A 26,968-nucleotide genomic window follows, 5' to 3' on the forward strand; every position below is an offset into this window, starting at 1 on the left:
TGCAGAATTTCGAAGAATACCAAGTCTGCTCAATCACCGTAGGAGTGATTGGTGACATTTGCCGTGCCCTGGATGAACAAATCCTACCTTTTTGCGATCAAATCATGGGTCTCCTTATCCAAAACCTTCAAAGCGATGCACTCCACAGATCGGTGAAGCCTCCAATATTCTCATGCTTTGGAGACATTGCTCTGGCGGTTGGTGCTAATTTTGAAAGGTATGTAGCTCCAGCCATTCAGATCATGCAAGGGGCTGCTCAGGTCTGTGCTCAGCTGGACACACTTGACGAGGAGCTTATGGATTATGCGAACCAACTCCGGAGAAGCATCTTTGAGGCGTACTCTGGGATACTTCAAGGGTTCAAGGACACAAAAGCCGAGCTTATGATACCCTACGCTCAACATCTCTTGCAGTTTGTTGAAGTAGTGTCCAAAGATACCCTAAGGTAATGTACTGTATGTTTTCAATAAGATAATCAATTTGTATTATATATTATTGGTTTCACTACTCCGTTTATACTTATTGCTGTGGTTATGTTTTTGGGAGCAGGGATGAGAGCGTGACAAAAGCAGCGGTTGCAGCAATGGGTGATCTTGCGGACGTTGTAGGAGAGAACACAAAGCAGTTGTTCAAAAATTTCACCTTTTGTGGTGAGTTCCTCAATGAGTGTCTCCAATCAGAGGATGAAGATCTCAAGGTCACTGCACGCTGGACTCAAGGCATGATCGCAAGACTCATGCACTCATGATAAGCCTTTTTAAGTCTAGTCTCACTCTCTCTTAGTTGTCAAAAGATTCGTTTTGTTACGGGTCTTGGTCTTCTTTTATCTTGTCTCCTATCGAATGATGTGAATAGCGGTTATATGGCAAACTCTTTTTATTGTTCTTTTGGTTAAAATGCAAGTATCAATCACATATCGCGGTAGCCGTGTATGAGTCAATTGGGTCTTATTGACAAGAGGTGCAGCTTATTTATTGCTATGTTGTAAAATATCTAAAACCAAAGTGTCAAATTCTAAACCGGCTTAATGGGCTGTCTGTAGCATGTAATTATCGATCCACTAATAGGCTTATCGATCCTCATGGGCTTTTTATTATGAACGCTATGGTGTTTGTATAAAAAGCGTGCGCAAACCTTGCCGTTATTTTGTAGCGGTGTCGTTTAAGTGTAGAAGGTTTTTAATAGAGAGAGAGAGAGAGTGTTACTAAAACCTCTTTGTTCTCTCTCTCTCAGATTAAAAAACCTCAGAGCTCTAATTTGTGAATTTCTCAGAGAACAACAAATCGGTCGTCAATGGCGTCTGCTCTATGTAGAACCGCAAGCCGTCTTCGTCCCGTTCAACTTTGCCGTCGGATTCGTGTCTCGAGCGATCTACTATCGACATCGTCTCCTCCATCTCCGGCAAGCATCTCCGACGCGCTTCGTCATGGAGATTTCTCTCTCCGTCGATCGGTTCGAAATTTTCTTCATCATTTTCCCAATTCGGTTTGATTTTTTTTTTTTTAGCTCTGTAATTCCGATGCTTCTTTTGCAGTTTTTAACACTTAATTGTGGAATCGAACGGTCGAAGATGGATCAGAGACGTTTGATGAGTACTTCTGCTTCTGATACTACAACCTCTAAATCTGACTCCGGTAAATCGGAATCAAAATCTTCCGATAAGAATGAGAAATCTGAAGGATCAGAGAGTTCTGACGGTGGTTCAAATCAGAGAAACGACCGTGGTTCTGGAAAAGACGTTCGTGGAGCGGTAAAATGAATAAGTCTCTCCGAACAAATTGCAGAATAGTTTTTTTTAAGGATAAAACTCGTTTTGGTCCTCTGATGTTTGATTAGGAATCTATCTTTAATTGCAGCCAGTTTCATGGATGAGCTTCTTCTTGCTGTTTGCTACTGGAGCTGGATTGGTCTACTATTATAATGGAGAAAAGAAACGTCATATTGAAGGTACTCATTTATGGTGAGTTCGTTTATGAACATAGGCTACTGTTACGTATTTTGCTACATAGCTCCTATTTATTTAAGTTTGGATTTGCAAGACTGCTAGGATTTTGAGCGAGCTCTTAGTATCTGCATTCATGAAGTACGTTTTTTTTTAATCTAGTTTTGAAATGTAATATTGTAGAAACTCTCCTAATTGGAATACATGGTTTGTACCTTAATGATCACATGGCTTAGCCCTTAGCAAACGATGTCTGAAACAATTTGAGAGCTCAGTTAAAACTTGACTAGATTAAGGAGCTGATCACTTCAATCACTGAGCAAATGTTTACTGATCATTTTTGTTCAATTCCTGTATCTTCTAAAATCTTATTGGTTATTACTTATCGCCATTCTTCTTTGTATATTGACTCGGGTTCTTGTTGGTTTAGATATAAATACAAAATCTATAGCCGTCAAGGAGGGGCCATCTGCTGGAAAAGCAGCCATTGGAGGACCATTCAGCCTTATAAGAGACGATGGGAAACGTGTGACGGAGAAAGACTTGATGGGAAAATGGACCATCTTATACTTTGGCTTCACTCATTGTCCTGATATCTGTCCTGACGAGCTTATTAAGTTAGCTGCTGCCATCGACAAAATCAGTGAGTTTTTTTTTTTTCATTTGTGTGATTGATTCCACATTTGGAGATTTTTTTCTTTTCTCTAAGGTTCTATTACCTTTTACACAGAGGAGAAGTCGGGAGTAGATGTGGTACCAGTGTTTATCTCTGTGGATCCTGAAAGAGACACAGTTCAGCAAGTACATGAGTATGTCAAAGGTAGATATTTTTCACACGTAAAGAAAGATGCATTCAGTTTTTGAAATGAAAAAACTCTTGGAGTCTGATATTTCTTGTGTAGAATTTCACGCGAAATTGATTGGGTTAACCGGGAGCCCTGAAGAAATCAAATCAGTGGCCCGATCTTACCGGGTTTACTACATGAAGACCGAAGAGGAAGATTCAGACTATCTCGTTGATCACTCTATAGTTATGTGAGTAAACTTGTTTATCCCTTAAACTTAATTTTTGTTAGGAAGATTATAGTTATGGGCGCAAAAATTTACATTGCAGATTTACAAATTGTTCATGTTGATATACAATATACACCAAAATATAAGAAATTGTATCTATCCTCAAATTTCAGAATTCATATAGTTACAGTCATGTATATTTGTGTTTGATCTCTTTTATTTGGTGGGTTGGAGTTTTGATAGAAAAACATGTTGTGGGTGAAGGTACTTGATGAGCCCGGAGATGAATTTTGTGAAATTCTATGGAAAGAATCACGATGTTGACTCGTTGACCGAGGGCGTTGTGAAAGAGATCGGACAATACCGGAAGTAAAGAGCCTCCGATGAACGACAAACACTTTAATTAGGTGTTTAATTTTTTTACATTGTTCCCATTTTTGGAAGGTCACTCAATTAATAAGAATTTCACCGTGTACGGAGCTTGTGTTGAAAAACCCATCAAATTCTTGTTTTGGCACACGATCAAACACAAAGGATATGTATGAGTCATGGATGTGATTATTACATAACATTTGGTTTGGTTTTCCTCATGAAGAAGAAGAAAACAATTTTCAAAAATAAACGAGTGGTAAAAAAGAAAAAAGAAAAAAGTCAAACCCTACTTCTATCTCATCAAATGTAGTTCACTTTTAATTCTATCAATTTTAGTTTTCTTTCCTACAAATCTAGACGAGCATTATTATTTGTGATTTCTTTTTTTTGTTTGATAGTTTATGATAATTAGATATAATTATATGAACAATACTTGGGTGAACCTTTTCATACACCTCTTTATAAAATAAGGAAAAAATAAAATATGTATACATTATTATAAAATTAAAAACTTAAACCGCTCTTTAATAAATTCAGACCGACATATAATTTCGTTCTACTCGTAAAATCTAAACCCTAACCATCTCATTTGTGAACCCAAACGACAGATAATTTCGTTCTACTTGTAAAATCTAAACCCTAACATCTCATTTGTGAACCCAAACCGACATATAATTTCGTTACACTTGTAACATCTAAACCCTAACCATCTCATTTTTGAACCCAAACCGACATATAATTTCATTCTAATTGTAAAATCTAAACTCTAACCACCTCATTTGTAAATCCAAACCGACAGATAATTTCGTTTTAATTGTAAAATCTAAACCCTAACCATTTCATTTGTAAACCCAACAATAATTCATTCACACACATAAAACATGATTGAATCTCTTTATTCAACAAAAATATCAAACTCAAGAACAATCTAATGATATGAAATGACAAACTAATAGGGGATCCATTTATACTCCATTTTAGGTGTTTCTTTACCATGTGTGAAGTAAATACCATCTTCTCTAGCGTCCCAGAAATTCGTCTTACCACCACGATGAGATAGGAGACCACCACCTTTGTATGCCATGAAATATGCGTGACCATTTTCATTCATTCCAGATTTCCCTAATCCACAATGAATCTTGGTCGGGAAAATACCATCATAAAAACTAATTTCGTAAGTTTCTCCAGGATTCAAATATTTGTTGCCTAAATCTTCTTTGTTCAAATCACATCTAACCCAAAGAAAATGTCCTTGACGAAGATAGCTTTTGAAGTGTACAGAGTTTTTCTTCCAGATTGCCGAGTTACCCAATCCAACACACAATGCAAATACCATAACAAACAAAAAACAAGAGAGTTTATTCATCGCTTATAAATATAAAGATATGTATTTTTTTCTAATGCCAAATAAAAGATAAAAAAAAAGCCAATTTATACAAAACCCTTTTACGAGGTCATGTTCATGCATTCAGTTATTGCTCTTCATTTGCTTACCTTTTTCTGAAGATAAAAATTCAATGGTTGTTGACCAAAAAAAAATTCATATGTTATGGAAATGTTACGAATTCAATGAATGTTCATCACAAGTAACATCTATCATATGTTGCTTTACATTTATCTCCTAATGAAGTAACTTCGTCTGTAGTAATTTTCTTTTGAGTTACTTGACGTTACTTGTGAATATAGTATTCTACATTGTTTTCGAATCTTTGGAAGTACCGTAGAACATTTTAGTATAATAGCTATTTAACTGTCCACCTTCAATTTGATCGCAAGCTCGTAAACTATATATATATGGAGTCAAACAATAAGGTTATCAATTAAATTATATACATGTATGGAGTCAAACAAAAAGGTTATCAAGGAACGAGTGAAATTCTTGTATGCATAACATTACAAGTGCATTAAGGGATCAATTGAGAGTTTGAGACATTCTGATTTACCCTTGTCAAATAAATTGATCTCACGTCTTCATGTCTCTTAACTCTTAAAGGCCTAAAAACTTGACAGTGTAGTTCCATTATATTTTGACGTCACTGTTAATTTACCATAGCAAAGTGCTTCTACGAAATTATAGTGAAGAGTTATAGAGAGAGAGAGAGAGAGAGAGAGAGAGTTACACGACCAAAATGGGAAAATCAGATCCAATGAGACGAATCTTGTTGAGTAAAAAAATCAACAAGTACAAAAGTACCCCAAAAGAACAAGAAAAATCAGTAAAAAGTAGAGAATTTAACATAATTTCGACCTTTTTCCCATCATATATGTTGGTAGAGCTCTTGGACTCAACTTTCTTTTGCTTTTTTTTTTTTTTTTTACTGTAACATTGAGACAAAAAGGCTGTATTGAAGAATGAATTGGCATATAAAACTCAACCAAAGAAATACAAAAAGATGTCGCCTCCTTGTGTCCCTGTAGGACAAGAAAACAAATGGGCAGCTAAAAGAGACACCGCCCCTCACAACAGATATGTACGTGTTTCCTCAAGGCTCAAACCACCAAGGTCCCAGAGGAAAATGCAACACGCATGCCTATGTAACACATCCATCAAATCTGAAGAAATACACACTCACCTGAACAGATATGAAGTGACGAGTCAGACCAAATGAAGATTCATCACCATATACACATGTCACTACATTACTCAATCTATACATAATTCTCAACATAAAACATTCATGGATGATATCTAATTATATGTGCAAATATATATACTGCATTTGCATTAGTAGCCTAACAAGCATCAAATATGCAACTATATAGTATTTCGTATCTCTATACTTACATGGACATAAATTTCCTACGACAGTTGTAATTATGTCTTTAAATGTATGTGCTGATGAATATAGATGAGGCAGACAAACACAATTGGAAGGCTTTTTATTGAAAGATGCTGAGAAGGGAGAATAACGAGGAATCAGAAACTCACTTGAATACTGCTTCTCTTTAAGTGATAAGGAAACAAACAATGAAGAGGTAAAAACATTTGATCACGGCAGCTTTAAAGCTTGCTTCACTTGTGCAAGCGCCGATGGGTGCATCCTACTTATGGCAGAATTAAAGGCATCTCCATGAAGTGTAGAACATGTCTGAAGGTTCTCACGGGTTGAGTTCTCTAGTGATATCTGGTAGATTGGGTCGGAAACTTTGATCTTAACAAGATCCAAACCCCACCAAAAAAATGGGTAAAAATCAGTGGTTTTGTAGGAAGCTGTTTCGTTAAGAAGACCATAATTTAATGAACGCTTACCTGACTTTTCCGTAACTCTTTGCTTGGTGGGGTTTCTTCTCCTTGAGACCTGCTTGAACTAATGTCACCGCTGGAATTATAAATTGTATGATTTCTTAATACTTAGTGTTGTCAACTGTTCCATAACAAATTACTAACGTGACTTAATCATGTAAGCAATTGATAGAGTGTCTGACCTTGATTCTTCTGCTAAATCTTTGTTTTCACCAAGGATCACACTGGTGCATGTACTGTTTCAAGAAACATACAGATCAATTATATCACAAAGATAAATTAATCAAATTGTTAATATTCGATTGTGCAACATGTACCTTAGTATTTGATCAAGCTTATCAAGAACTTGAGGCATTCTAAGAGTAAGTATTATGGAGAGAGCCAAGCCGAATGTCTTCTTTTGCATGGGAGACGCATGGTCAACCTGCACGAGTAGTTGCAAGACCGAAGTGTGTCAGATAATGAAAAAGAAACACGCATTTCAACATGTAGAGCAGTTTGAAAATGAGAAATTTCGAATTCAAAAAACAAGACCATTTAAAGACAAGATCCCTGGAAGCCCATTGTAAAACAAGTTTAAATTCCAGAAAGCTGTGCGAACAAGCAGTTATTTTTCAAGATACGTTATCCACTGACCTTGTCGAGCCAAATGTCGATGAGGCAAAGGAGTACATTGTCTTCGACTGGGACACCGGCCTGTTGGAGTAACACTGAAAGAGATGAATCAGATGTTAACTGGGCCAGGTAAGTGGTGTTCATCACCAGAATCCTTGCCAGGATAGCCGCTGAAGACACTTTAACTGCAGTCTTGGATGGATCGCGATCATCTCCTCCACTCAAGCAAATAATCACCAATTTCTGCAAGGAAACGAACAAACCAACTCTATCAAAAATATTAAGGATGGATTTTTTTCATCTATAAAAGAAGACTGAAATTCACCTGCAAACAGCTGCTGATGAGAGGGGGCACTTCCACAGGAAAACACTGCTCAATACACAAGCACATGTTTATATGAAGAAGTTAAAACTTGGCACAATTTCATGCAACACATTTATATACAGTAATGACATGACAAAAACCCTTCACAATTATTATGCCAAAAATTCCATTATTGGTCAAATTATCTGTATACCAAGAGATGAGGTTATGCAATACAAAAATCAATGCAGTGTAGCTACAAACTTAACAGCAGATCAATAATACCATCACAAAATAGACACGACCAATGAAATTTAGTTACAGACGTCTGTGCGAGAGAATATAAACATACAACTTAGAATCAAAGAATCGTTAAAAACAAAATTTTAGTTAACAGGGTTACATACGTGCAAAAGGGCTCCATATGGTAATGGTTGCTAATCATAATGATAAAACATAACGACCATGAAAATTTGTTGCCTGTTGGCACAAAACTGGGAAAATGAGAAATTATACTCACCTGAACTAAGATGTCAATCACTGGAAGAATCGAGAGTAACCCCTTATCATTTACATTTCCAACAATAAGATCAAGAATTTTTGCGACACTTGAAGCATGCATATTTAGAAATTCTCCTCCATCCAAAATGATATACGATTCCATGATACTGACAGCAACCTACCATTTGGTTAAGATGTTAGTCAACCTTTTTGGGAGCATATGGTCATTGGAATGTCTCAAGGGATTATTGACGTAACATGTTTCAATAAATCTGAACACACATATATTATAGGTCATTAATGAATCAGAAAACTCCTTGAAAACTTAAACACCAACCTGTAAATGATCAAAACTTCTTTCAATGATCTCCACCATATAGGGGNGAAGAAGTTAAAACTTGGCACAATTTCATGCAACACATTTATATACAGTAATGACATGACAAAAACCCTTCACAATTATTATGCCAAAAATTCCATTATTGGTCAAATTATCTGTATACCAAGAGATGAGGTTATGCAATACAAAAATCAATGCAGTGTAGCTACAAACTTAACAGCAGATCAATAATACCATCACAAAATAGACACGACCAATGAAATTTAGTTACAGACGTCTGTGCGAGAGAATATAAACATACAACTTAGAATCAAAGAATCGTTAAAAACAAAATTTTAGTTAACAGGGTTACATACGTGCAAAAGGGCTCCATATGGTAATGGTTGCTAATCATAATGATAAAACATAACGACCATGAAAATTTGTTGCCTGTTGGCACAAAACTGGGAAAATGAGAAATTATACTCACCTGAACTAAGATGTCAATCACTGGAAGAATCGAGAGTAACCCCTTATCATTTACATTTCCAACAATAAGATCAAGAATTTTTGCGACACTTGAAGCATGCATATTTAGAAATTCTCCTCCATCCAAAATGATATACGATTCCATGATACTGACAGCAACCTACCATTTGGTTAAGATGTTAGTCAACCTTTTTGGGAGCATATGGTCATTGGAATGTCTCAAGGGATTATTGACGTAACATGTTTCAATAAATCTGAACACACATATATTATAGGTCATTAATGAATCAGAAAACTCCTTGAAAACTTAAACACCAACCTGTAAATGATCAAAACTTCTTTCAATGATCTCCACCATATAGGGGAAGCATAATAATAGCTGGGGTACCATCATCGGAGCATAGGAAAGTGTGGTTTCCCATAACTGCAAATGTAGAGTAGTGTCAATTATATATAGCGCATTTATATCAGCAGAGAAAAAGGTAAACATTTTATATGAGTGAAAACTTACTGCCATGCTATCCTCCAGAAGGTTGAGTGCATCAGGGCTATTTATGTCAATGCCCTTTTGGAGTATTGGGAGCAGTATACTATAGCAAATGGGAGACTGATAACCAAGTGCAATCACAAAATTCCGCAGTGCGACAAGAAGCTGAATCTGTAGAAGGCTTTCACCAGAAGATTCCTCCCAAACCTGCTCTTAAGTCAAACACATAGATAGTAAGACATTTGTGCACCAAGCAAGAACAAACAAACCCAGAAAGAATGCTATCATACCTTCTGGAAGAATTGCACCAACTTTTGTGCGTACGGAATGACTTCACTAACATGGCCAATCAGAGTAGAAATCAAGTTCAGAACTTGAACCTGAGAAAAAGAAAGGATAGTTATAGGTAAAGAGAGAGAGTTCTATGAGTCATTAAAGGAAGCATAATGGCAAGAATGGAGTGCTATAATGACTTTGAGGCAGCTGCATCAAGTACCTTCGAATCAAATTCTTGAACTTCCTCAACCATTTTAAAACATGATTCCCAACAGACTGGAAGAAGATCAAGAAAATTTTGCTCCGAAAAATTCGCATCCTCGACATGTAAGCATAATGACCTACTAGCTGCCAGCTACATAAGTAAACAAACAATCTCAGAGGCCGTCAACACAGATAGAAAGGAAGGAAGAGAATGCGTCCTTAATGCAAGAAAGAAATTTAAAAACAAAATTACCTTGACAGCGAGGTCATTGTCTTGCAACAATTTGATCAACGAACAATAAACTGCTCTTTTTGTGTCTTCTTTAATCTGAAAGGTTGTTATCATGAACCATATACCATTAGGCAGCCATTTTTCAACCAAAATATAATTTAACGAAAACTAGGGTAGAGAAGATAGCCTATAAACCAACAGGTTAACTAATCCTAATAGCCATTTGTTACAATTAACCAATAAAATTCTGCTTTTTAGATGATTACCCCTCATTGAATCAACTTATGGACAAGATATTATGTCATTTACAAATTATGTTATAATCTGATGCAATTTAATAAATGATAAGATCCAATTTCCTCCGAAGCCTCTTGTCAAACTTAGCTGCATAAAGACGGTAAACCGGATTAAAACAACAGTACCTCTGAAACCCAATGTCCCAATATCATAGCAACTTTTCGGTGGATGATACGCCTATTTGGATGGTCATTTGAGAGCTCAAGGGATAGAGCACCATTAAACCTGCAAACAAATCATCCGATCATTAAGAAAGGCACAGTAATTACTTAACTAATCAAAAACTTCTGTCACATCCTGCTGGCTGGCAATATGAAGGTTCAAGACACAGCAACATTAAGAAGAGATGGAAAAAAAAATCCAGACATTAGAAGATCTAGAGCATACCAATCTCTGAAATTAAGATAATTCGAGAGCTCATAGTAGACATATGCAGTAGCAGCATATGCCGCATCTTTAAGAAGCAGTGCAGGAGTTATTTCAGTAACTGAAGGGGGACAATTATTCATTGCTTCTTGAAGGATGGACACAACAATAGGTCCTAGCAGCTGCTCGCAATGATGGAGACAGAACGAATAAGCATGATTTATGACGCTATATCAATTAGTAAACTTTCCAGAACAGGATTATTTGCTACTTACTTGGCTGTAGTTCTCAAACAAAACCATATATAGAGCTTCAGCACAAGGCCTCAATTTCTCTGTCCACTGAATCATGTCCTGCTCATGATGAAAGGACTCGGGGTTCTGGTACCACTCCTCTAGGTCACTTGCTGTTAGAACAAAATACCTGTTCAAAAGTTGATGGTTATATTTCAGCAAACTTTTCTTCCATGCATCATTCATGCAATGACCAGAGAATCAAGAATGGTGATTGTATGGAGGTGTAACTACATGAAAGCATCAGAGTTCACACTAAAACAAATGACTTAATGTATGCAATATATATTAAACTAAATCGACCAGGTCCCAATGGTAACGCCTTCTCATCTATTCCATGCTTAGAAACTTTTCGGCGAAGAGACAGAGAACAGAGATACATAGATGTACAGCAACAAGATCCCTATGGGTCCACAAAATTACCCCAGCTCATTATTTTTTGGATTTCTGTTCTATCAAATTACCTTAAAAATAACTAAGGCATCAAAGAATATGAAATTGACAGGGCCACAGTTTGATAAGTAAGAGGAACCAAATCATTTGAATTCACATGTATTATCATTGGTTAGTGGTACCTTCTCACTAGTATGTTGCACAAAAGAACTATCCTTTCATTGGGTAAAAGTGAAGTCACAATGCCACTAACTGTGCTTGAAGCATTCTTCTTCCTCTGCTCAAATGTAACTCCATTTTCATTCATCACACGACCAGTTAGACTTGGCTTGTATTCTTTACATTCAAGCACAGATTTCACCATCACCATACACTGAATAAAAAATTCTTCAAACGGCAACAATTCTTGTTCAGGGTCTGTTATCTTGTTTAAGCAGAAATCCACTACGACTGGAAGAGAACATTTATCTCCAAACGAATAAGGATGTCTACTTTGAATAGCGCCTAACACTTTCATCAGCTTAACACATGCCTTCTTTACAAACTCCCAGAATTTAGGATCTCGATTCCGAAAAGATGAATCTGCATGGAGAATCCACACAAGTTAGCAAAAGCATATATATGTGTGGTGACAGGATGAAGCGAGGAAAGGGATAAAATTTTCCTCGATACAGATTTCTAGGTGCTTTTGTCATATGCATGAAAAAAGAGTGTCCAACACTACAAAAAACTCACAATATGGAAGAAAGGATTGAACCGCCTTCAAAAGCGCAGGAGAGACTTCTTTCACTGGTGGTATCTCCTGAGAGAAAAGAGTTAGCTGTATATTAACAAAACACATACTTGGGTGAAAATGTACCATCCATAGAAGAGAGATGGCTGAAGGTGAATGTAATAATGAACTAATGAGTCAAGAAAAAGAATAGTGTATCAACCTGTATACATTTGGCATCGCTTTGAAATCCTGAAATTATGAGTTGCCGCACTATTTTCAAACATAAAAACCACCTCTCGCAAGTCAGAAAAAGCTCATCGTGATGCTGCTCAGCATTACTTGAACCATAGCTCTGAGCCATTGTTGAAAAGCCATGTATAATTGTTTGGACATCAGTTTGCCAAAGGTGCCAACTAAAGTCGAAGAATTGCGACGAGATCTGCCAACAAATTAAACTGAACCTTATCCTTTACTAAAGCAAAAAAAACCAAGCTTTGGTCCAGCAATAAATTCATGCAAGAGGAGAAAGAAATTTGATAAGGGGACGATGTTAGTAGCAGACACACCTCAGCAAAGGTTCTCTGATCTGCAGTGAGACGTTTAGTGGACAATTCCTTTAAGGTTCGAAAAAGAATCAGAAAGATTCTGTGAGAAGCAAGAACGTCAGCTGAGTGAAGCTGTTGAGCTAGTACCGAAAACAGGTCAGGCCTGACATCATGAAGCATGAAAAAACTCAGAAAATTAAGGAAGATACTGTGCAGTTAACATGAATTAAGAAGTGAAAATGCTGACCATTCCCTAGGATAATCAAAGCGGGCTATCTTCGATATGAGAACTGCTAGCATTTCCGCAATCTGCCATAAAGCAAACAAAGTCAGATAGATACGATTACAAAATACATGTCTTCCGATGGTGTAAGTTAAGGAAAACAAATCAGAACAAACAAAGCAAAATGTTAAAACACCTGGTAGTTCTCTTCTCTCAAGTGAGACAATAACTTCTGCCTCAGATGACTCTTTTCCTCGTTGCTCATACTCCTGTAAAAATTGCCACAAAGAGTATCAACACCTACCAAATAGGGCAGTAACTTTTGCAGAGCTAGCACCATTACAAATCTAAGAATGTCAATAAGCTGAAGTTACCATGAATTTCGTCTGCTCTTCCAATGACGGTTGATACTGTTCTTGAAATATACAGAGGCCATCAATCGAATGTCCACATGTGAAACCAAATCCTTGGATGCAATCACTTCCTACAACCAGACCGAGAGAGCAAATAAGCGGAGTAAAAATCAAGCGACGTTAGCAGAAACCACAAGAAACATAACAGATTAGAAACGATACCATGAGGCAAGAACAGAATCCAGGTCTACTCTCCGACTGAGATAGAGCAGCCTCCGCCGGCCGCCGAACATTCTCGTCGCCACTCATTGAATTAGCAAGTAGCGTGTACATAGCCGGTAAATCGGAAGCTGACAACGCCATCAGATCCGACGAAATCCTTGACCTAATCAACCAATGAAGCGTCGACGATGAACCCTAGGGGTTTGTTACGAACGACGATAATAAAATCTCACGGCGGAGGAAAAAAAGCGAAGCTAAGTGTAAGAAGACCGAGAAGTAAGAAACAATAAAAAGAGAAGATCGTCTGCTTTCTCCGTCTTTCAACTTCTCTCTCTCTCTCTCTAACGCTCTTCAAAACATTAATGTGACAGTCAACAGTGAAATTGTTTTCTTCTCTTATTTTTTTTTCACATCCGAAGAAAATATTAATACTTACCGTCGTCTGATCGGATTCCGATCACGCAACCGGAGACTGGAAGTTTTTGGGCTGATTACAGAATATTGGGCCTGATAAGCCCAACTAATTATAGCGCGTGATTTTGTATGGCGCGTGTGAGTACAAATCGAAACAAAGATCGGGTTCGCTTTGCTAAAATCTCATTGGTCGAGATACGTGGGAATGCATCAAATTTGCCACGTATGATACCCCGCCTTAAATTGAGAACGGGAAGCAACCATAATTTATTTTCTGAAAATACTAAAAATCCCTAATAGTTTTTATAGTGACTAATTTTCCCCATCAGTTTCTTAATCTAGATGACGAATATTGTGTCATATTGTACTAATAATAAATATGGGAGACATTCTAAATTATATAACAATAAAAAGGTCATTCGAGAAATAACTCGTTTTCTTCTTTAAAACCAGTGAACCTATTTAATGGGAAACGTTCTCTTCTCGATATTTCCCGAAGCGTCGAGCTCCGTGGATAATAGAAACCGCTTAGAAGAAGACGAAAACGAAGATCCGTTAACAAAAAAAAAAAGAAGAGTTTTGGAAAAGAAAAAGAAGAAAAGATTTCAGAGGTTTACACTTTCGAAAATGGTGAGAACAAGATTGGCGATATCTATTGTTCTTGTTGTGTCAACACTTTTGTTGTTGAATGCGGAAGCGAAAAGCGCTGATCCTTATAAGGTACATTTTTTTTTACTTCCAATTTCATGACTTGTCTCTTGATTAGGGTTGGAGATTGTGAATTGGGCCTGGTGATTTCTATCGAATTGAAGGTTTCTGTCTCTGTTCGCTCTGATGGGTTTCGAGTATTAGTGAAAATCGATGATCATTCTTTTTTTTTTTAGAGAAATCGTTGATTGATTAGGTTTTGCTTGAGTCTTTTCGCGATTGTTAATTAATTTCTGCAGAATAAAATTTATACGTTGTATTTGTATCTTCTCAGGTTCTTGGAGTATCTCGGGATGCAAAGCAGCGTGAGATCCAGAAAGCTTTCCACAAGTACGCACCCTTGTTTTTTTTTTTCTAGTCATTGATTTGAGAAATTGAGTGAATGATCAACACAAGTACTTATGTAGCTTGTGATTTTTTCCTCTGTAGGCTATCTTTGAAATATCACCCAGACAAAAACAAAAATAAGGGTGCTCAGGAGAAGTTTGCTGAGATTAACAATGGTGGGTATCTAATTTCAGTCCTAGCATCTATTGTGTGTTGTATCTTTATGGGTGCTAATGCAAGTTTGAGGAGTTCTGTAAATGAATCTTTTTGTACATTTTAAGATTGTTCTTGCTTTGAGGCCTTGAGTTAGAACCGACCCTGGTTTATGTGTAACAGCTTACGAAATCTTATCTGATGAAAAGAAGAGGAAAAACTATGATCTTTATGGAGATGAGAAAGGACAGCCTGGATTCGACTCAGGTTTTCCCGGAGGTAATGGTGGGTATTCATACTCCTCAAGTGGTGGGGGTTTCAATTTTGGAGGGCCAGGTGGTGGTGGATGGCAAAATATGGGTGGTGGGGGAGGCTCCAAATCGTTTTCTTTCTCGTTTGGGGGTCCTAGTGAAAACTCCTTTGGTTTTGGGATGGATGATATCTTTAACATGTTTTCTGGTGGTAGTTCTAAAGGAAAGGATCAGTTTGGTGGCTTTGGTAGCTCATCATCCAAGTCTGAATCTAGATCAAAGAGTGGTACGGCAGCAACTATCAGAACAATAAATTCTCAGGTCTATAAGAAGGAAATTTTGGACCAAGGGATGACTTGGCTTGTGCTTTCGTATCTTCCATCTCAAAGGGGAACTCAGTACCATGAATCGACCATTGAGGAAGTTGCTGAGTCATTCCAAGGAGCTATAAAGGTAAATCAATTGTCGAGTTTGTTGATTTCTGTTTTTGTGTTTTTGGTTTTAGAAGTAAAGCTTAATATGGTCATTGTGAACATGATTGATCTCATGTTTTCTGTTTTGGGTTGTTTACCTTGATTATTATTTATGTTTCAGGTTGGGCGTATAAATTGTGAAACAGAGTCCTCTCTTTGCAAACAACTTGGCATAGTTCCTCGTAGGGCTCCAAGGTTGTTTGTTTATTCATACACATCTAGTGGCAAAGCTACTTTAGCAGAATATACTGAAGAGCTTGTTTCAAAGAAGGTGAAGAGCTTTTGCCAAGAACATCTGCCGAGATTCTCAAAAAGGATTGACCTGAATACCTTCGATGTCTCTGCTGTTGGCTCACAAAAGATTCCTACAGTTATGCTTCTGTCAACAAAGAAAGACACTCCAGTGATTTGGCGTGTTCTTAGTGGCTTGTACAATGGACGTTTTGTCTTTTACAACACAGAGGTTTGTTATATTATGGCTTTTAACTTCCACTTACATCTATATTCCTACCGGCGTTGTTTCTGTAAATCTGCTGATCCTAGAACTTATGGGTGATCCACGTCAACAGATTTAAGCTTCATTATGTTTACTTGAGGGAAGAGTTATTCTCTAAAGCTTAGTTTTTCCATGATCTTGTAGGTCCATGATACTTCTGATCCAAAGATTCGTAAGTTGGGGGTTGACGCGTTTCCAGCAATAGTTGGCTGGTTATCGAATGGAGAGAAGCAAGTCCTGAAAACAGGTATCACTGTGAAAAATCTGAAATCAGCTGTGCAGGAAATTGGTAAATTGCTAGAAGGATTTGAGAAAAAGAACAAGAAAGTCTCTTTTAAAAGTCAGTCCAGCCAAACAGAGAGCGAGTCTTTAGAAAGGGTACCTCTTCTCTTGAGATCAAATTTTGACTCCATTTGTGGGGAGAACATTCCTGTTTGTATCATCGGTGCCTTCAGATCTTCACATGGTAAAGAAAAGTTGCAGTCAATATTGTCCCAGGTAAGAATATTTTCTTACCTTTACTCTATATATTAGGCCTTTAGCTTAGCATGAAAGCTGAAGTCAATGCTGGGGTAGTGAAGAAGTGAAAAGAAACCACTTGAGTTGCGGTGTTATTCTTCAAGCCCTTGCTGTTTTGGTTCTTTGACTTGAAGATCAATAATCATGTGGCTCTATTCTTTGACCAGGTATCCCAGAAATCACTGTCTCGACGACAAGCTTCAACCACTGGTTCTCAAGATACAGTATCCTATTCGCTTGTAGACGCAGCAAAACAATCGTCGTTCTTGAGCTCACTTGACAAATCAGAGTTCAAAACTTCCGATAAACTTCTAATAGCTTACAAGCCTCGGCGAGGTAAGTTTGCTACATTCAAAGGTGATATGACAATGGAGGAAGTTGAGAAATTCGTAGCAGCTGTTCTTAATGGAGACATACAGTTCACAAAGACCAGACAGAAACCTCAGATCAAATGAAAGGGGTTTTTTTTCATCAGACATTAGTTTCAGAGATGTACATCATTTTGGAGGAGAGAAGGTTCTTTTTTCACGTTTCCTGTGTTGCAAGCTACTTTTGAAGATCGATTATCGTACTTGCAGTCTGCAGAGAAGTGTACTGACAAGATACAGTGAATATAGTTCTTACAGGGCTCTATAATTAGATTGCACATTGTATCGAGTTCTATGTAATTATTGTAATAGCATAAAATACTCTCGTTACCTAAAACCACAAAAAGCTAGCTGTAAAGAAGAGATAGAAGACACCAAATCAGTGTAGCCAAAAATGATGTTTTCTACTTTTTCTGGCTCTTTTTAAGGTCTCAAATCTGTTTTGTAATGTTCTTCACATTGTGTTGTATGTGTTCTAAGTTATATATTTTTGGAATACATCATTGAGCTCATGTCAATGAAAACTGCATATCACTGGCAGCTTTCCTGAAAATTTTAGGGATAGATACATAAAGAGGATAGTGGGGATGCCTGGCGAATGGATAAGTAGTTCTCGGGATGTGATCAGAGTCCCAGAAGGTCATTGTTGGGTAGAAGGAGATAACAAATATTCCAGCTTAGACTCAAGAACCTTTGGCCCTGTAAGTCCTCTCTGCTTGCAAGACCCCTTACACATAATCACATATTAAACATAGATTTTGAATGTCGATGAAGGATGTGATGATACTCTTGAAGACTTGTCCCGTTTGACTGATGTGGATAAAAAACTTGTTTGGCAGATTCCTTTGGGTTTAATTCGAGGACGGGTCACTCGTGTAGTGTGGCCTCCTCAAAGAGTAAGCAAGATTGGTCGATAAAGCTAATTGAGAAGAAGAAGGAGAATGAGAAGGTAATGTTTCTTCCTCTCCCAAAAGTAAACTCGTTGAGGAATCTGTTTTATACCAAAGAATGATGGTTTAACAAAAAGATTAAAAATCTCGTTTTTTATACCCTTTGTTTTTAACACAATGTAGGACTCCTCCTCGTTCACAAATTTGTCCGGTGTCTCAATTGGGATCTAGTGAGAATCCAAAATTCGTCTACATTGTTCCTCAAAGATTCTTTAATGAGGAACTCGCAAAATTCACATTTTTTCTTTCTTAAAAAGTTACATCTATATTTCAATCTCAGATTCTCAAATCAGAATTAGTCATCACGTCTCAATGATAACAAACAAATGAAAACATTCTTGGATTGGAACAATGGTTTATACAGTACTTTTTAGCTTGATTGTGGCTCCGGTTTGCTTGCTGGCTCGAACACCATCAGTGAAAAAAAACCTAGTTCCAATCTCATTAAAGACTCTGTGGGAATAAATACTATTTGCCACGTGTTAAGTGTGTGATTAAATGCCTTAATTAAATTTCGTAGAAGAATAAAGGCCATCATCATGGGCCGTAGAGCAGTAGCCCCCTTGGCTCTCTATTTTTTTGTCAATTAAATTCAATTTACTAAAATATATATAAATAAACATAAATGCATGGAAAATTCGAAACCTTCCCTTTGCTCTCTGCCTCTCTCTGTCTGGCGTTTCTCCTCCTTCGGGGGTAAGATCAATTCCACTTTCTGGGAACCTTTTTTTTTTTGATTGCTCAAAAGCCTCAAATTTCAATGTCGTACGAATCTCTCGTCTTCTGGGGAATATATTTTTTTTTTCCTGGGCTGGGAAAATCTCTGGGAGATCTTCGTCTCTTTATTTTCGTTTCTCTCTCTTACTTTTTTCTCCACTGGGCATCTTGCGAACTACGCAAGTTTCTTCTTACCTAGTTACTACTACTATTTCGATTTCGTTACCCTTTTTTTTTTTTTTTTCCATTTGACATTTTGATCGAAAGCTTTTTTTTTCTTATTCTTCTCGAGATTAACGCTCTCCTCCTTTTCTTTTATTTTTTTCATTTTTGTAAGAAATATTTAATGTTGTTAAATCGTCAAACGCAAACTATATTCTGGTAATTTCTCTTGATGTTCTTCGTCAAGTTCTGAGAAAATTTCTCGGTTGTTTGTGGTTTTGGTTTCAGTGTGATTTTTTTTTTTTAATTTCTCTGTTCAATCGATGCCCCTTTTACATATTTAATAGCCTGTTGGGATCAGAATCTTCAGTTGTTTGTTGTTTTGCTTCGCATCCTTAAATTGATTATTGTCAAGATCTGTGACGGAATTTGAGATCTGTTGGTGTTTGGTATTAATTTTTCAGGTAAGGTGGGTTTTGTTACGAAATGGGAAGATTATTTGTGATCAACCTCGAAGGACTGGTTTATAGCTGCAAGCATTGTCAGACACATTTCGCTCTTACTAATGATCTTATCTCTAAGGTTCGCCCTTTTTTTTTTGTAATCTTTCCTTCCTTTTGATTTCCATATCAGTTTACTACTGCTTCCTCTTTTGCACAATTGATGTTCCTACAGTACAACTTTGCTTTGGTCTTATACACTTTTGTGTATGCAGAATATACATGTTTTCAGAGGTTTTGTTATGTTCTAAATATCTGATTGAACACACACAACTTACAGTTTCATACTGATCATAGGAAATGGAAATTTACCATTCAGTTGCTAATAATCAATTGATGCTCTTGTATTGACCTGTCAATTCTTGTTTTGTAGTAGTTATTGAGCTGAACTGATCAAACACACCATGATTTCTGTCCACACTCTACTGTGCGATTATAGTTCCTCAATTGATCAAACAGCTACATCTGATTTGTGTTTGTTTGTGCTTGTATTGTTTCCAGTCATTTCACTGCAAGCATGGAAGGGCTTATCTTTTCGACAATGTGTAAGTACAAGTACTACATGTAAGGATTTTGTTCATACAAGGAATTGTTATATGGTTTCTTTATTTATTTGAGCAAGCCCTTTTTGAATTCTTAGTGTCAATGTGACTGTTGGAGAGAAGGAGCATCGCGTAATGATGACTGGTTGGCACACTGTTGCTGACATCTTCTGTGTTAGCTGTGGCTCTCTTGTCGGCTGGAAATACGTACACGACTCCAAAACTCTTACTTGTTGTCAACAACTTTCTTTCTTTGTGATTGTTTCTTTGATCCCTAACTCTCTCATTTTCTCCCTCAGGAAATTGCATACGAGAAGTCTCAGAAGTACAAGGAAGGAAAATTCATCATAGAAAGGTTCTTATCTTTCAATATTCTGACATCTTAGTTTCTCTCAATTGCCAAAACCAAATCTAAAGAATAAACCATCACAAAAATGGATTCAAGTGACTTGGTTTAATGTGGATGTTGTGTAACCAATGTGGCCAGGTTTAAGGTGCTTGGACCCGATGGAGGTGGATACGACGTGGACGAGGACGAGCCTATGATTGGAAGCGACGAAGAATAAGAAAAATTGGATTCTCTTTTAATTTTGCGGCCCCATGGGAACTACTTTGGCTAGTGGTCAATCCCTTCTTATAGACTATCGGTGACCAGCAAACTCGCTGGGGAAAAAAAATCGACATTTTTTCGGGTAAGCGTACAAAAAGAAACCAAAATATTCATATTTATATAAGAAAGCTAAAATCGTTTTTATAAAATTTGAAACTTGATATTACAAATACATATCAAGTTTATAATCGTTTTAGGAAAATTGTTTTGTGCGATTAGAATTCATTGATATGATGTCTAACAACACACATACATCTCCAAATTAAACATAACAATTTTACCATATGCATATTTTTTACTTTCATATCTCCTCGTAACAAGATACATACTATATAAGAATAAACAGTAATGAAAGATAGAGATTTTTTAGGCCATTTATCCTAATTTATTCTGAAATCCTAATTACCAGAAGTTACTTCCACCGGTGGTTGTCTGTCATGCTTTTACTGTCCTACTACCTACTTATACACTTCGATTCAATTTCACCGCATCCAGTGTGGGAGATAAAGATGTACAGTAAAAACCCTTGTTTTAAAAATCCCCTTCTAGCACGGATTACGCCCCGTAAAATCATTAGACCCACTCTCTCCGCCTCGATTAATGATTAGTCCCCGCCTAGCATCCATTATCTGATTACACCGTCTAACCCGATTAATTCCCGCATAATTTTGTATATACCGATTATTTTTAGAGCCAAATATAAATCAAATATATATATTTCTATTATTTAGACATTTAAATTAAGAGTTTATGATGTTTTACAATAATTAATATACAAACTTTTAATTAAAATTATTTTTTTTCTTAATATTACGTTTTTATGTTTTTACCGTAATTTTAAAGACAATATTGTAGCTTTATATTTTATTTGATATTTTTCTTTTCACATAAACATAATTATACATATATTTAGTACTATATATTTTTAATTTACTATTAATTTAATAAAATAACCCAAAAACTAGTTCCCGATTAATCCCCGTTTAATCTCTGATTTTCTCGCTAGGCGCTAGGCTCACCCCGACCGCCCGACTAGCGCCTAGCGATTTCTAAAACAGGGATAAAACCTCTATAAATTAATACTCTATAAATTAATAAACACTATAAATTAATAAATTTTGCTAGTCCCAAGTTGGGCCAGTGTAAAATATAACAAAATTCGATAAGATAATAAGATAATTTTTTTTTGAAATCTCTATGTAAAATATGGTCCCAATAATATCATAAATTAATAATCATCTAACTTTACACACATATATATATAATGTATGTTTCTCCTAAAGCTCATATCTAGAAAACAATTGTTATGTTGTATTTTCATACTATAATGATATAAAATATTATGTAATATGTCATAAAAATAGCTAAATTCTTTTAAGTTTTTAATTTCTAGATATTCATCATTTACATTTTGATAGTTTAGTTGACTATTAAAATACAACAATTGATATTATTAAATTTGAATTTATATATGTCATGTGTGTAAGTGAGTTTGTCTATTGTATTTGTAATTTATTGTTAATAATGTTTTCTATATATTACAAATTCAATTTCAATACCATAACATTTACAAAATCCAAAATTATATAATTTTATTATGCTAAAATTGTCTCAATTCATAATTTTTAAAATTCAAACTATTAGAAATATATTTATAAATTAATAATTATTAATGTACACCATAAAATAATAATTATTAATTTATCTATAAATTAATGGTAAAATATTTAGAGGTTTTACAGTACGAGTGTGTATTCTTAATTAATTTTCAAATTTAGCGAGACCGTTACAACAGTTTTAACCTTTAACCACAAATATTTTAGCTAACCATAACACAAGTGGGCCTTTTCGTAATTAAATAGCATGTTCATGGGTAAAGACTGCACACGTGTCTCGTGAGCTTTTCTTAGATCCTCTGCGGTTTGAACCCGATGCTTCGTGTTCTGTTCAAATTTTCAAAACTATATTCAATTATTTAAGAGGAAAAAAACAAGAGATTTATGGTACGACCAAGAGTTGTCTGGTTTGAAATCGGAATTTTTGTATAAAAAAATTGAACACATTAAAATAAAACATCTCGTTGAGAAGAATAGAACATCTACCCCACTCTCTTCCCTGTTGTTCTTCTTCTTCTTCAACTCTTTGAATCAATTAAAAAAAAAAACCGTTTGGGTCCTTGTCCTTTGTTCTCTAGTGCCTCCTATTATCCTCATTGATGGCTGTTCAAGTTCTCCCAAGGGTCCCTGTAGTGTGGTGATCTGTTCCAGATCTGATTGATCCCATTCTTTTTTAATTTTATTTGAAGACTTTGGTTGTTGTTATTGTTGTGCAAGTTCGGACACGAGACCCAGAAAGCTTTTCAATCTCAGGTTTCAAATATGTTGACCCACGACAGAGACGAGGAACTCTCTCTGTTCCTTGAGATGCGTCGTCGCGAGAAAGAACACAGAGCTGATTCTCTTTTAACAGGTCCGTTTACTATATCTTTATGTATATTGTTTGTGTCTTGGCAATGGTGTTTGAATCTTGTTTCTGTCTCTTCTAGGATCTGATAATGTTAGTAGTATCAATGAAACGTTGAAGGCTGCTGCGGCAGCGGCGCTCTCTGGTGTCTCAGAAACGGCGTCGTCTCAACGTTATCCTCTCCGGAGAACCGCCGCCGAGAACTTCTTGTATTCTGAGAATGAGAAGTCTGATTACGATTGGTAATGTTTTCCATTTGTGTTCCCTTTCTATCGTTTTTAATATCATAAAAATTGAAAGGAAATTCCAAAGTTTTTTTTTCTTTGCGCATTCCAAAATTAGAACAACTAGTGATTGGGAATATACTTGAGTTTGTCCAAATTATATTGAAATTTTTACGCAAAGCAAGGTTCATTTACATCATGATTTCTTGTTGTACATCACCTGAGCTTAGTGCCAGAGTGTAATCAAATGTCTCCTTCCATAAATCATTGGTCTGATGTTCTTGTCTCTTGTTCAGGCTTCTAACTCCACCAGGCACGCCACAGTTCGAGAAAGAGTCGCATAGAAGTGTAATGAATCAGCTCGATGCTCCCACTTCTCGCCCCACGGCTCTTAAATCTCGGGTATGAACCTTAATATGTCTCTGGTCCAAGCTTACGTTTGTCTTTGTCATTATAAGCACCGAAGCTCTTGTTGTGTTCTGTTTCTGTAGTTAGGGAACTGCCGTGAAGATATCGTGTCAATGAACCATAATAAGCCCCAAACGAGCTCTTCTTCTGTAGCTGGACTCAGGCGACCATCATCCTCTGGTAGCTCAAGGTCAGCGAGCAGACCTTCCACACCAACAAGAAGGTCTATAACTCCAACCACCTCTACAACTAGTCCTGTGACCACCAAAGCTTCAACCTCTAGATCCTCAACACCCACCTCACGTGCCACCTTAACTGCTGCACGTGCTACTACCTCCATGACGGCTCCACGAACCACTACCTCGTCGGCTCCACGAACCACTACCACGTCTACCGGTTCAGCGAGATCAGCTACTCCAACTCGGTCTAATACGAATACTCGGCCATCTTCTGCACCTTCTAAAAAACCAGTATCAAGGCCAGCCACACCAACCCGCAGGCCTTCAACCCCGACTGGTCCATCAATAGTTTCCAGTAAGGCTCCGTCCCGAGGGACTTCTCCTTCTCCTACTGTTAATTCGTCTAGGCCGTGGAAACCGCCGGAGATGCCTGGTTTCTCTTTAGAAGCCCCACCGAATCTGAGGACCACTTTATCAGACAGGCCGGTCTCAGCTTCAAGAGGCAGACCTGGAGTAGCCTCAGCACCAGGTTCAAGATCGGGTTCCATAGAACGCGGAGGTGGTCCCACCAGTGGCAGCGTCAGTCATGCAAGAAGGCAATCTTGCTCGCCGTCCAGAGGTCGGGCTCCTATAGGGAACACCAACGGGAGTGTTACAGGTGTGCGTGGGCGAGCTAAGGCAAACAATGGCGGAAGTGATAGCTTGAGCCCAGTGGCTATGGGTAATAAAATGGTTGAGAGAGTGGTGAACATGAGGAAACTAGGTCCACCACGGCTAACTGAGAGCGGCGGTCGAGGAACCGGGAAATCTAACTCCGCTTTTAACAGCCTTGGATATGGAAGAAACCTCTCCAAGAGCTCCATCGATATGGCCTTAAGACATATGGTATGATAACGTCGTACAATATTTGATCAAGTTTTCGGTGTTTAGAGTAGCACCGCGCTTTTGTTCCCTGTAACATCCACCTAATCTTGGGAGTGAACGAAATCCTCAGTAAAGAGTTTCTCAGAAGCTCACCATAGATAAAACATTGGCCTAAAAGATCTTACCTGCAAAAAAGTGCTTGCTCAGGTTATTTCCGGTAATTTTAGTGTTAACTTTTGGTATTTCGTGTGTAGGATATAAGACGAGGCATGACGGGAAATCTCCGACCGCTTGTGACGAAAGTTCCGGCATCATCAATGTACAGCGTGAGAAGTCGGCCGACTAGTGTCTCAAGCTCGCCGATGGCCACAAGCAGCACCGTGAGCTCATCTGAACCGAGTGTTGACAACATCAACATTCTATGCTTAGACGGGAACGAAGCTGAAAATGATGATCTTCTCAGTGAGAGAAGCTATGCTTCTCCGCGAGATCAGTTCCCCAAGTTCACATCTTGACCCATGATATTATATATCTTATGTTCTTGTTTTTGTTCTAACACTTTGAAACTACGTGTTTCTAAGTGATCCGTTATACTTATATCTAAGAAACTCAGGTATCAGATGTCTTTTTTCCTTCATAAAATGTTTTTGCAGAAAACAACTGCTAAAGGGTGTGTCTGGATTTTAAACTTAAGCTTTTAAAACCATGTTCACGATTAGAGCTATCGAAACAAGTGAGTATCGAGAAACAAAACAGAGCAAGGAAGTAAGGAAAAACAGAGCATATATATAGGAGAAATGGGACACACGGTTTAACCACAGTTGAACTTTGATCCTTGACTTTACTAGGCATATTCACCTTGTTCATTGACTCGCTCTAATATAATTAGCCTTTTGCATTTTGAATATTGCACTTCAAATATGAAAAGAGTGTTTCACAGACCCAGTCCTTTTTCAAAGCTACTTTGTTCTAGAAGGTGTATATAATAAACATATTTTTAAATATCCTAAAAAGCATAGTTTTGGATGCAGCAGAGACATGTAAATGGTTTTGGACATTTTGGGTTTTCTTACGGGAACATCTGCATAACTTGTCTCGTTAGGTTTTTATGTTAGAGTCAATTTACATGATGACAAAGTCCTTGTGACTTGTGAGGATTTGGATTTGGATTTAGGTGAATCGTATTCACGTTCAGATAGGAAAAGATCAGACCTTACGTGTGAGTCGCGTGACCAATGAAGTAGTTACATGCCACAACTTCACCGAAATCGTATACTTTAATACTAAAAGTTGTATAACAGCTGACTGTGAATCTAGTAAAGATAGTATGAAATTATATGGTCAACAACGTGGACTATTTCAATTTTGCATTTGTGTGTGGTGCACACACACATAACAGAAAAGAATAAATGGCACGTTTCGTGGAATGACGATGATGTCATTTGCTACCAAGCGTAAAGTCAATTCAAAAAGCTTTTTGGATCTTTCTCTCTAGGGATGATTTAATAGCAGCGTAACGATGATGTCGTAAATTGGTAGTTTGATGACGTATTTTCTTTGAAGGGCGAGTTCTGCTTGGTCAAATTAATGTTTTGCCGTGTAGTTTGGTTTGGTAATAGTTAAATTACTTTATCAGCTGCCACAAGCGGAAGTAGGGAACAAAAAGAGAGAAGAAAGCAAACTCAATCAATCAATAAAAACTAAAAAGTCTCGTCGTCGTCGTCGTGTGAGAAATAACATTAAAAAATTATTTAAAATTTTAGTCTCGTCGTGTACCTGTCAGTGTCTTTTCTAGCATCAGCAGCCAACAAATTAAATACGAGAAACAATTTGATTTACACCTTTTTTTGGCGTCTTTACTGTTCTGTTCATATAGTTTCTGGGTTTTGTTTTTGTATGTTCAACCATTTATTGATATCCCTCACGAAAAAAAGTTTTGACATTTTTACTACTCTCCTCCACACAAAAACCCAAACTCGTTTGTCTTTCTCTTTGATTCACTCGATTTGGATTTCCACCACTAACAAATTTTTCAAATAAACAAACCCTCACTTTATCTTCTTCTTCTTCTCTACAATCTCATCGTTATTATTACCTTCCAGATTCAGTTTTTTTTTTAGGAGACATGTCAAATCTGAGGTTCTTTATTTCTTTGGTCGGGTTTTGATTTTGAGTTTCTTTATGTGAAAGATTCCTCTGTTTTTTTTCGGAGGATTTTTTTTTTTTTTTTTTGT

General features: G+C 37.0%; 6 protein-coding genes across 8 annotated transcripts in view; 5 read left to right on the forward strand and 1 right to left on the reverse strand.

Moving 5' to 3' along the window:
* The window catches only part of LOC104764587 (importin subunit beta-1-like), a 10,350-nt gene extending 9,426 nt beyond the window's left edge, over nt 1-924 (forward strand). Inside the window, exons 3-4 of the mRNA XM_010488143.2 lie at nt 52-445; nt 550-924. Of these exons, the coding sequence (XP_010486445.1) occupies nt 52-445; nt 550-748 (593 nt within the window). The 3' untranslated portion in view covers nt 749-924. The remainder of the gene's footprint in view (nt 1-51; nt 446-549) is intronic.
* LOC104764588 (protein SCO1 homolog 1, mitochondrial) lies at nt 1,169-3,544 on the forward strand. The gene is made up of 7 exons (XM_010488144.2): nt 1,169-1,452; nt 1,535-1,750; nt 1,857-1,947; nt 2,373-2,585; nt 2,673-2,762; nt 2,845-2,977; nt 3,221-3,544. The coding sequence occupies exons 1-7, from the start codon at nt 1,294-1,296 to the stop codon at nt 3,327-3,329; spliced, it is 1,011 nt and encodes a 336-aa protein (XP_010486446.1). The 5' UTR covers nt 1,169-1,293; the 3' UTR covers nt 3,330-3,544.
* LOC104764589 (importin-11-like) lies at nt 5,496-13,810 on the reverse strand. Its single transcript, XM_019241542.1, has 25 exons — nt 13,407-13,810; nt 13,206-13,315; nt 13,028-13,100; nt 12,856-12,917; nt 12,630-12,771; nt 12,284-12,502; nt 12,084-12,150; nt 11,531-11,930; nt 10,938-11,085; nt 10,684-10,844; nt 10,422-10,521; nt 10,021-10,095; nt 9,784-9,918; nt 9,578-9,667; nt 9,312-9,494; nt 9,156-9,224; nt 8,330-8,365; nt 8,012-8,170; nt 7,513-7,557; nt 7,209-7,430; nt 6,890-6,996; nt 6,755-6,808; nt 6,579-6,648; nt 6,258-6,480; nt 5,496-5,901 (listed from the first exon to the last, which is right to left on the reverse strand). Exons 1-24 carry the CDS (start codon nt 13,545-13,547, stop codon nt 6,319-6,321), a joined length of 3,030 nt encoding a protein of 1,009 aa, XP_019097087.1. The 5' UTR covers nt 13,548-13,810; the 3' UTR covers nt 5,496-5,901; nt 6,258-6,318.
* On the forward strand, nt 14,301-17,560 carry LOC104764590 (dnaJ protein ERDJ3A). Its single transcript, XM_019240617.1, has 7 exons — nt 14,301-14,540; nt 14,803-14,858; nt 14,958-15,031; nt 15,192-15,712; nt 15,854-16,195; nt 16,373-16,726; nt 16,915-17,560. The coding sequence occupies exons 1-7, from the start codon at nt 14,448-14,450 to the stop codon at nt 17,200-17,202; spliced, it is 1,728 nt and encodes a 575-aa protein (XP_019096162.1). The 5' UTR covers nt 14,301-14,447; the 3' UTR covers nt 17,203-17,560.
* On the forward strand, nt 18,677-20,652 carry LOC104764593 (protein yippee-like At3g08990). 2 transcript variants are annotated; one of them, XM_010488150.2, is made up of 6 exons: nt 18,677-18,761; nt 19,409-19,526; nt 19,946-19,989; nt 20,085-20,193; nt 20,286-20,341; nt 20,474-20,652. In XM_010488150.2, exons 2-6 carry the CDS (start codon nt 19,431-19,433, stop codon nt 20,550-20,552), a joined length of 384 nt encoding a protein of 127 aa, XP_010486452.1. In that variant the 5' UTR covers nt 18,677-18,761; nt 19,409-19,430; the 3' UTR covers nt 20,553-20,652. The 2 variants fall into 2 exon arrangements, with proteins under 2 accessions (XP_010486452.1, XP_010486453.1); XM_010488151.2 differs by lacking the exon at nt 18,677-18,761 and adding an exon at nt 19,045-19,163.
* LOC104764591 (mucin-5AC) lies at nt 20,589-25,458 on the forward strand. Of its 2 annotated transcripts, none has more exons than XM_010488148.2 (6): nt 20,589-20,678; nt 22,930-23,065; nt 23,142-23,301; nt 23,580-23,685; nt 23,775-24,755; nt 24,989-25,458. In XM_010488148.2, exons 2-6 carry the CDS (start codon nt 22,975-22,977, stop codon nt 25,247-25,249), a joined length of 1,599 nt encoding a protein of 532 aa, XP_010486450.1. In that variant the 5' UTR covers nt 20,589-20,678; nt 22,930-22,974; the 3' UTR covers nt 25,250-25,458. The 2 variants fall into 2 exon arrangements, with proteins under 2 accessions (XP_010486450.1, XP_010486451.1); XM_010488149.2 differs by having other exon boundaries at nt 20,591-20,678; nt 22,966-23,065.

The sequence above is a fragment of the Camelina sativa genome, chromosome 19 (genome assembly GCF_000633955.1).
Source record: "Camelina sativa cultivar DH55 chromosome 19, Cs, whole genome shotgun sequence".
NCBI classification, from domain to species: Eukaryota; Viridiplantae; Streptophyta; class Magnoliopsida; order Brassicales; family Brassicaceae; genus Camelina; species Camelina sativa.

Bases quoted from the DNA above. Each gene is read 5' to 3' on its own strand.
- LOC104764590 (XM_019240617.1), top strand. From the start codon at position 14,448: ATGGTGAGAACAAGATTGGCGATATCTATTGTTCTTGTTGTGTCAACA. The intron at 14,859-14,957 runs GTACGCACCCTT...TTTCCTCTGTAG, and splicing joins ATCCAGAAAGCTTTCCACAA to GCTATCTTTGAAATATCACC. The intron at 15,032-15,191 runs GTGGGTATCTAA...TATGTGTAACAG, and splicing joins GTTTGCTGAGATTAACAATG to CTTACGAAATCTTATCTGAT.
- LOC104764588 (XM_010488144.2), top strand. From the start codon at position 1,294: ATGGCGTCTGCTCTATGTAGAACCGCAAGCCGTCTTCGTCCCGTTCAA. The intron at 1,948-2,372 runs GTACTCATTTAT...TTGTTGGTTTAG, and splicing joins AAAGAAACGTCATATTGAAG to ATATAAATACAAAATCTATA. The intron at 2,978-3,220 runs GTGAGTAAACTT...TTGTGGGTGAAG, and splicing joins GTTGATCACTCTATAGTTAT to GTACTTGATGAGCCCGGAGA.
- LOC104764589 (XM_019241542.1), bottom strand. From the start codon at position 13,547: ATGGCGTTGTCAGCTTCCGATTTACCGGCTATGTACACGCTACTTGCT. The intron at 13,316-13,406 runs GTATCGTTTCTA...GTCTGGTTGTAG, and splicing joins GATTCTGTTCTTGCCTCATG to GAAGTGATTGCATCCAAGGA. The intron at 12,918-13,027 runs GTGTTTTAACAT...GCTTTATGGCAG, and splicing joins TGAGAGAAGAGAACTACCAG to ATTGCGGAAATGCTAGCAGT.
- LOC104764591 (XM_010488148.2), top strand. From the start codon at position 22,975: ATGTTGACCCACGACAGAGACGAGGAACTCTCTCTGTTCCTTGAGATG. The intron at 23,066-23,141 runs GTCCGTTTACTA...TGTCTCTTCTAG, and splicing joins AGCTGATTCTCTTTTAACAG to GATCTGATAATGTTAGTAGT. The intron at 23,686-23,774 runs GTATGAACCTTA...CTGTTTCTGTAG, and splicing joins CCACGGCTCTTAAATCTCGG to TTAGGGAACTGCCGTGAAGA.
- LOC104764593 (XM_010488150.2), top strand. From the start codon at position 19,431: ATGGGAAGATTATTTGTGATCAACCTCGAAGGACTGGTTTATAGCTGC. The intron at 20,194-20,285 runs GTACACGACTCC...TTTCTCCCTCAG, and splicing joins CTCTTGTCGGCTGGAAATAC to GAAATTGCATACGAGAAGTC. The intron at 20,342-20,473 runs GTTCTTATCTTT...CAATGTGGCCAG, and splicing joins GGAAAATTCATCATAGAAAG to GTTTAAGGTGCTTGGACCCG.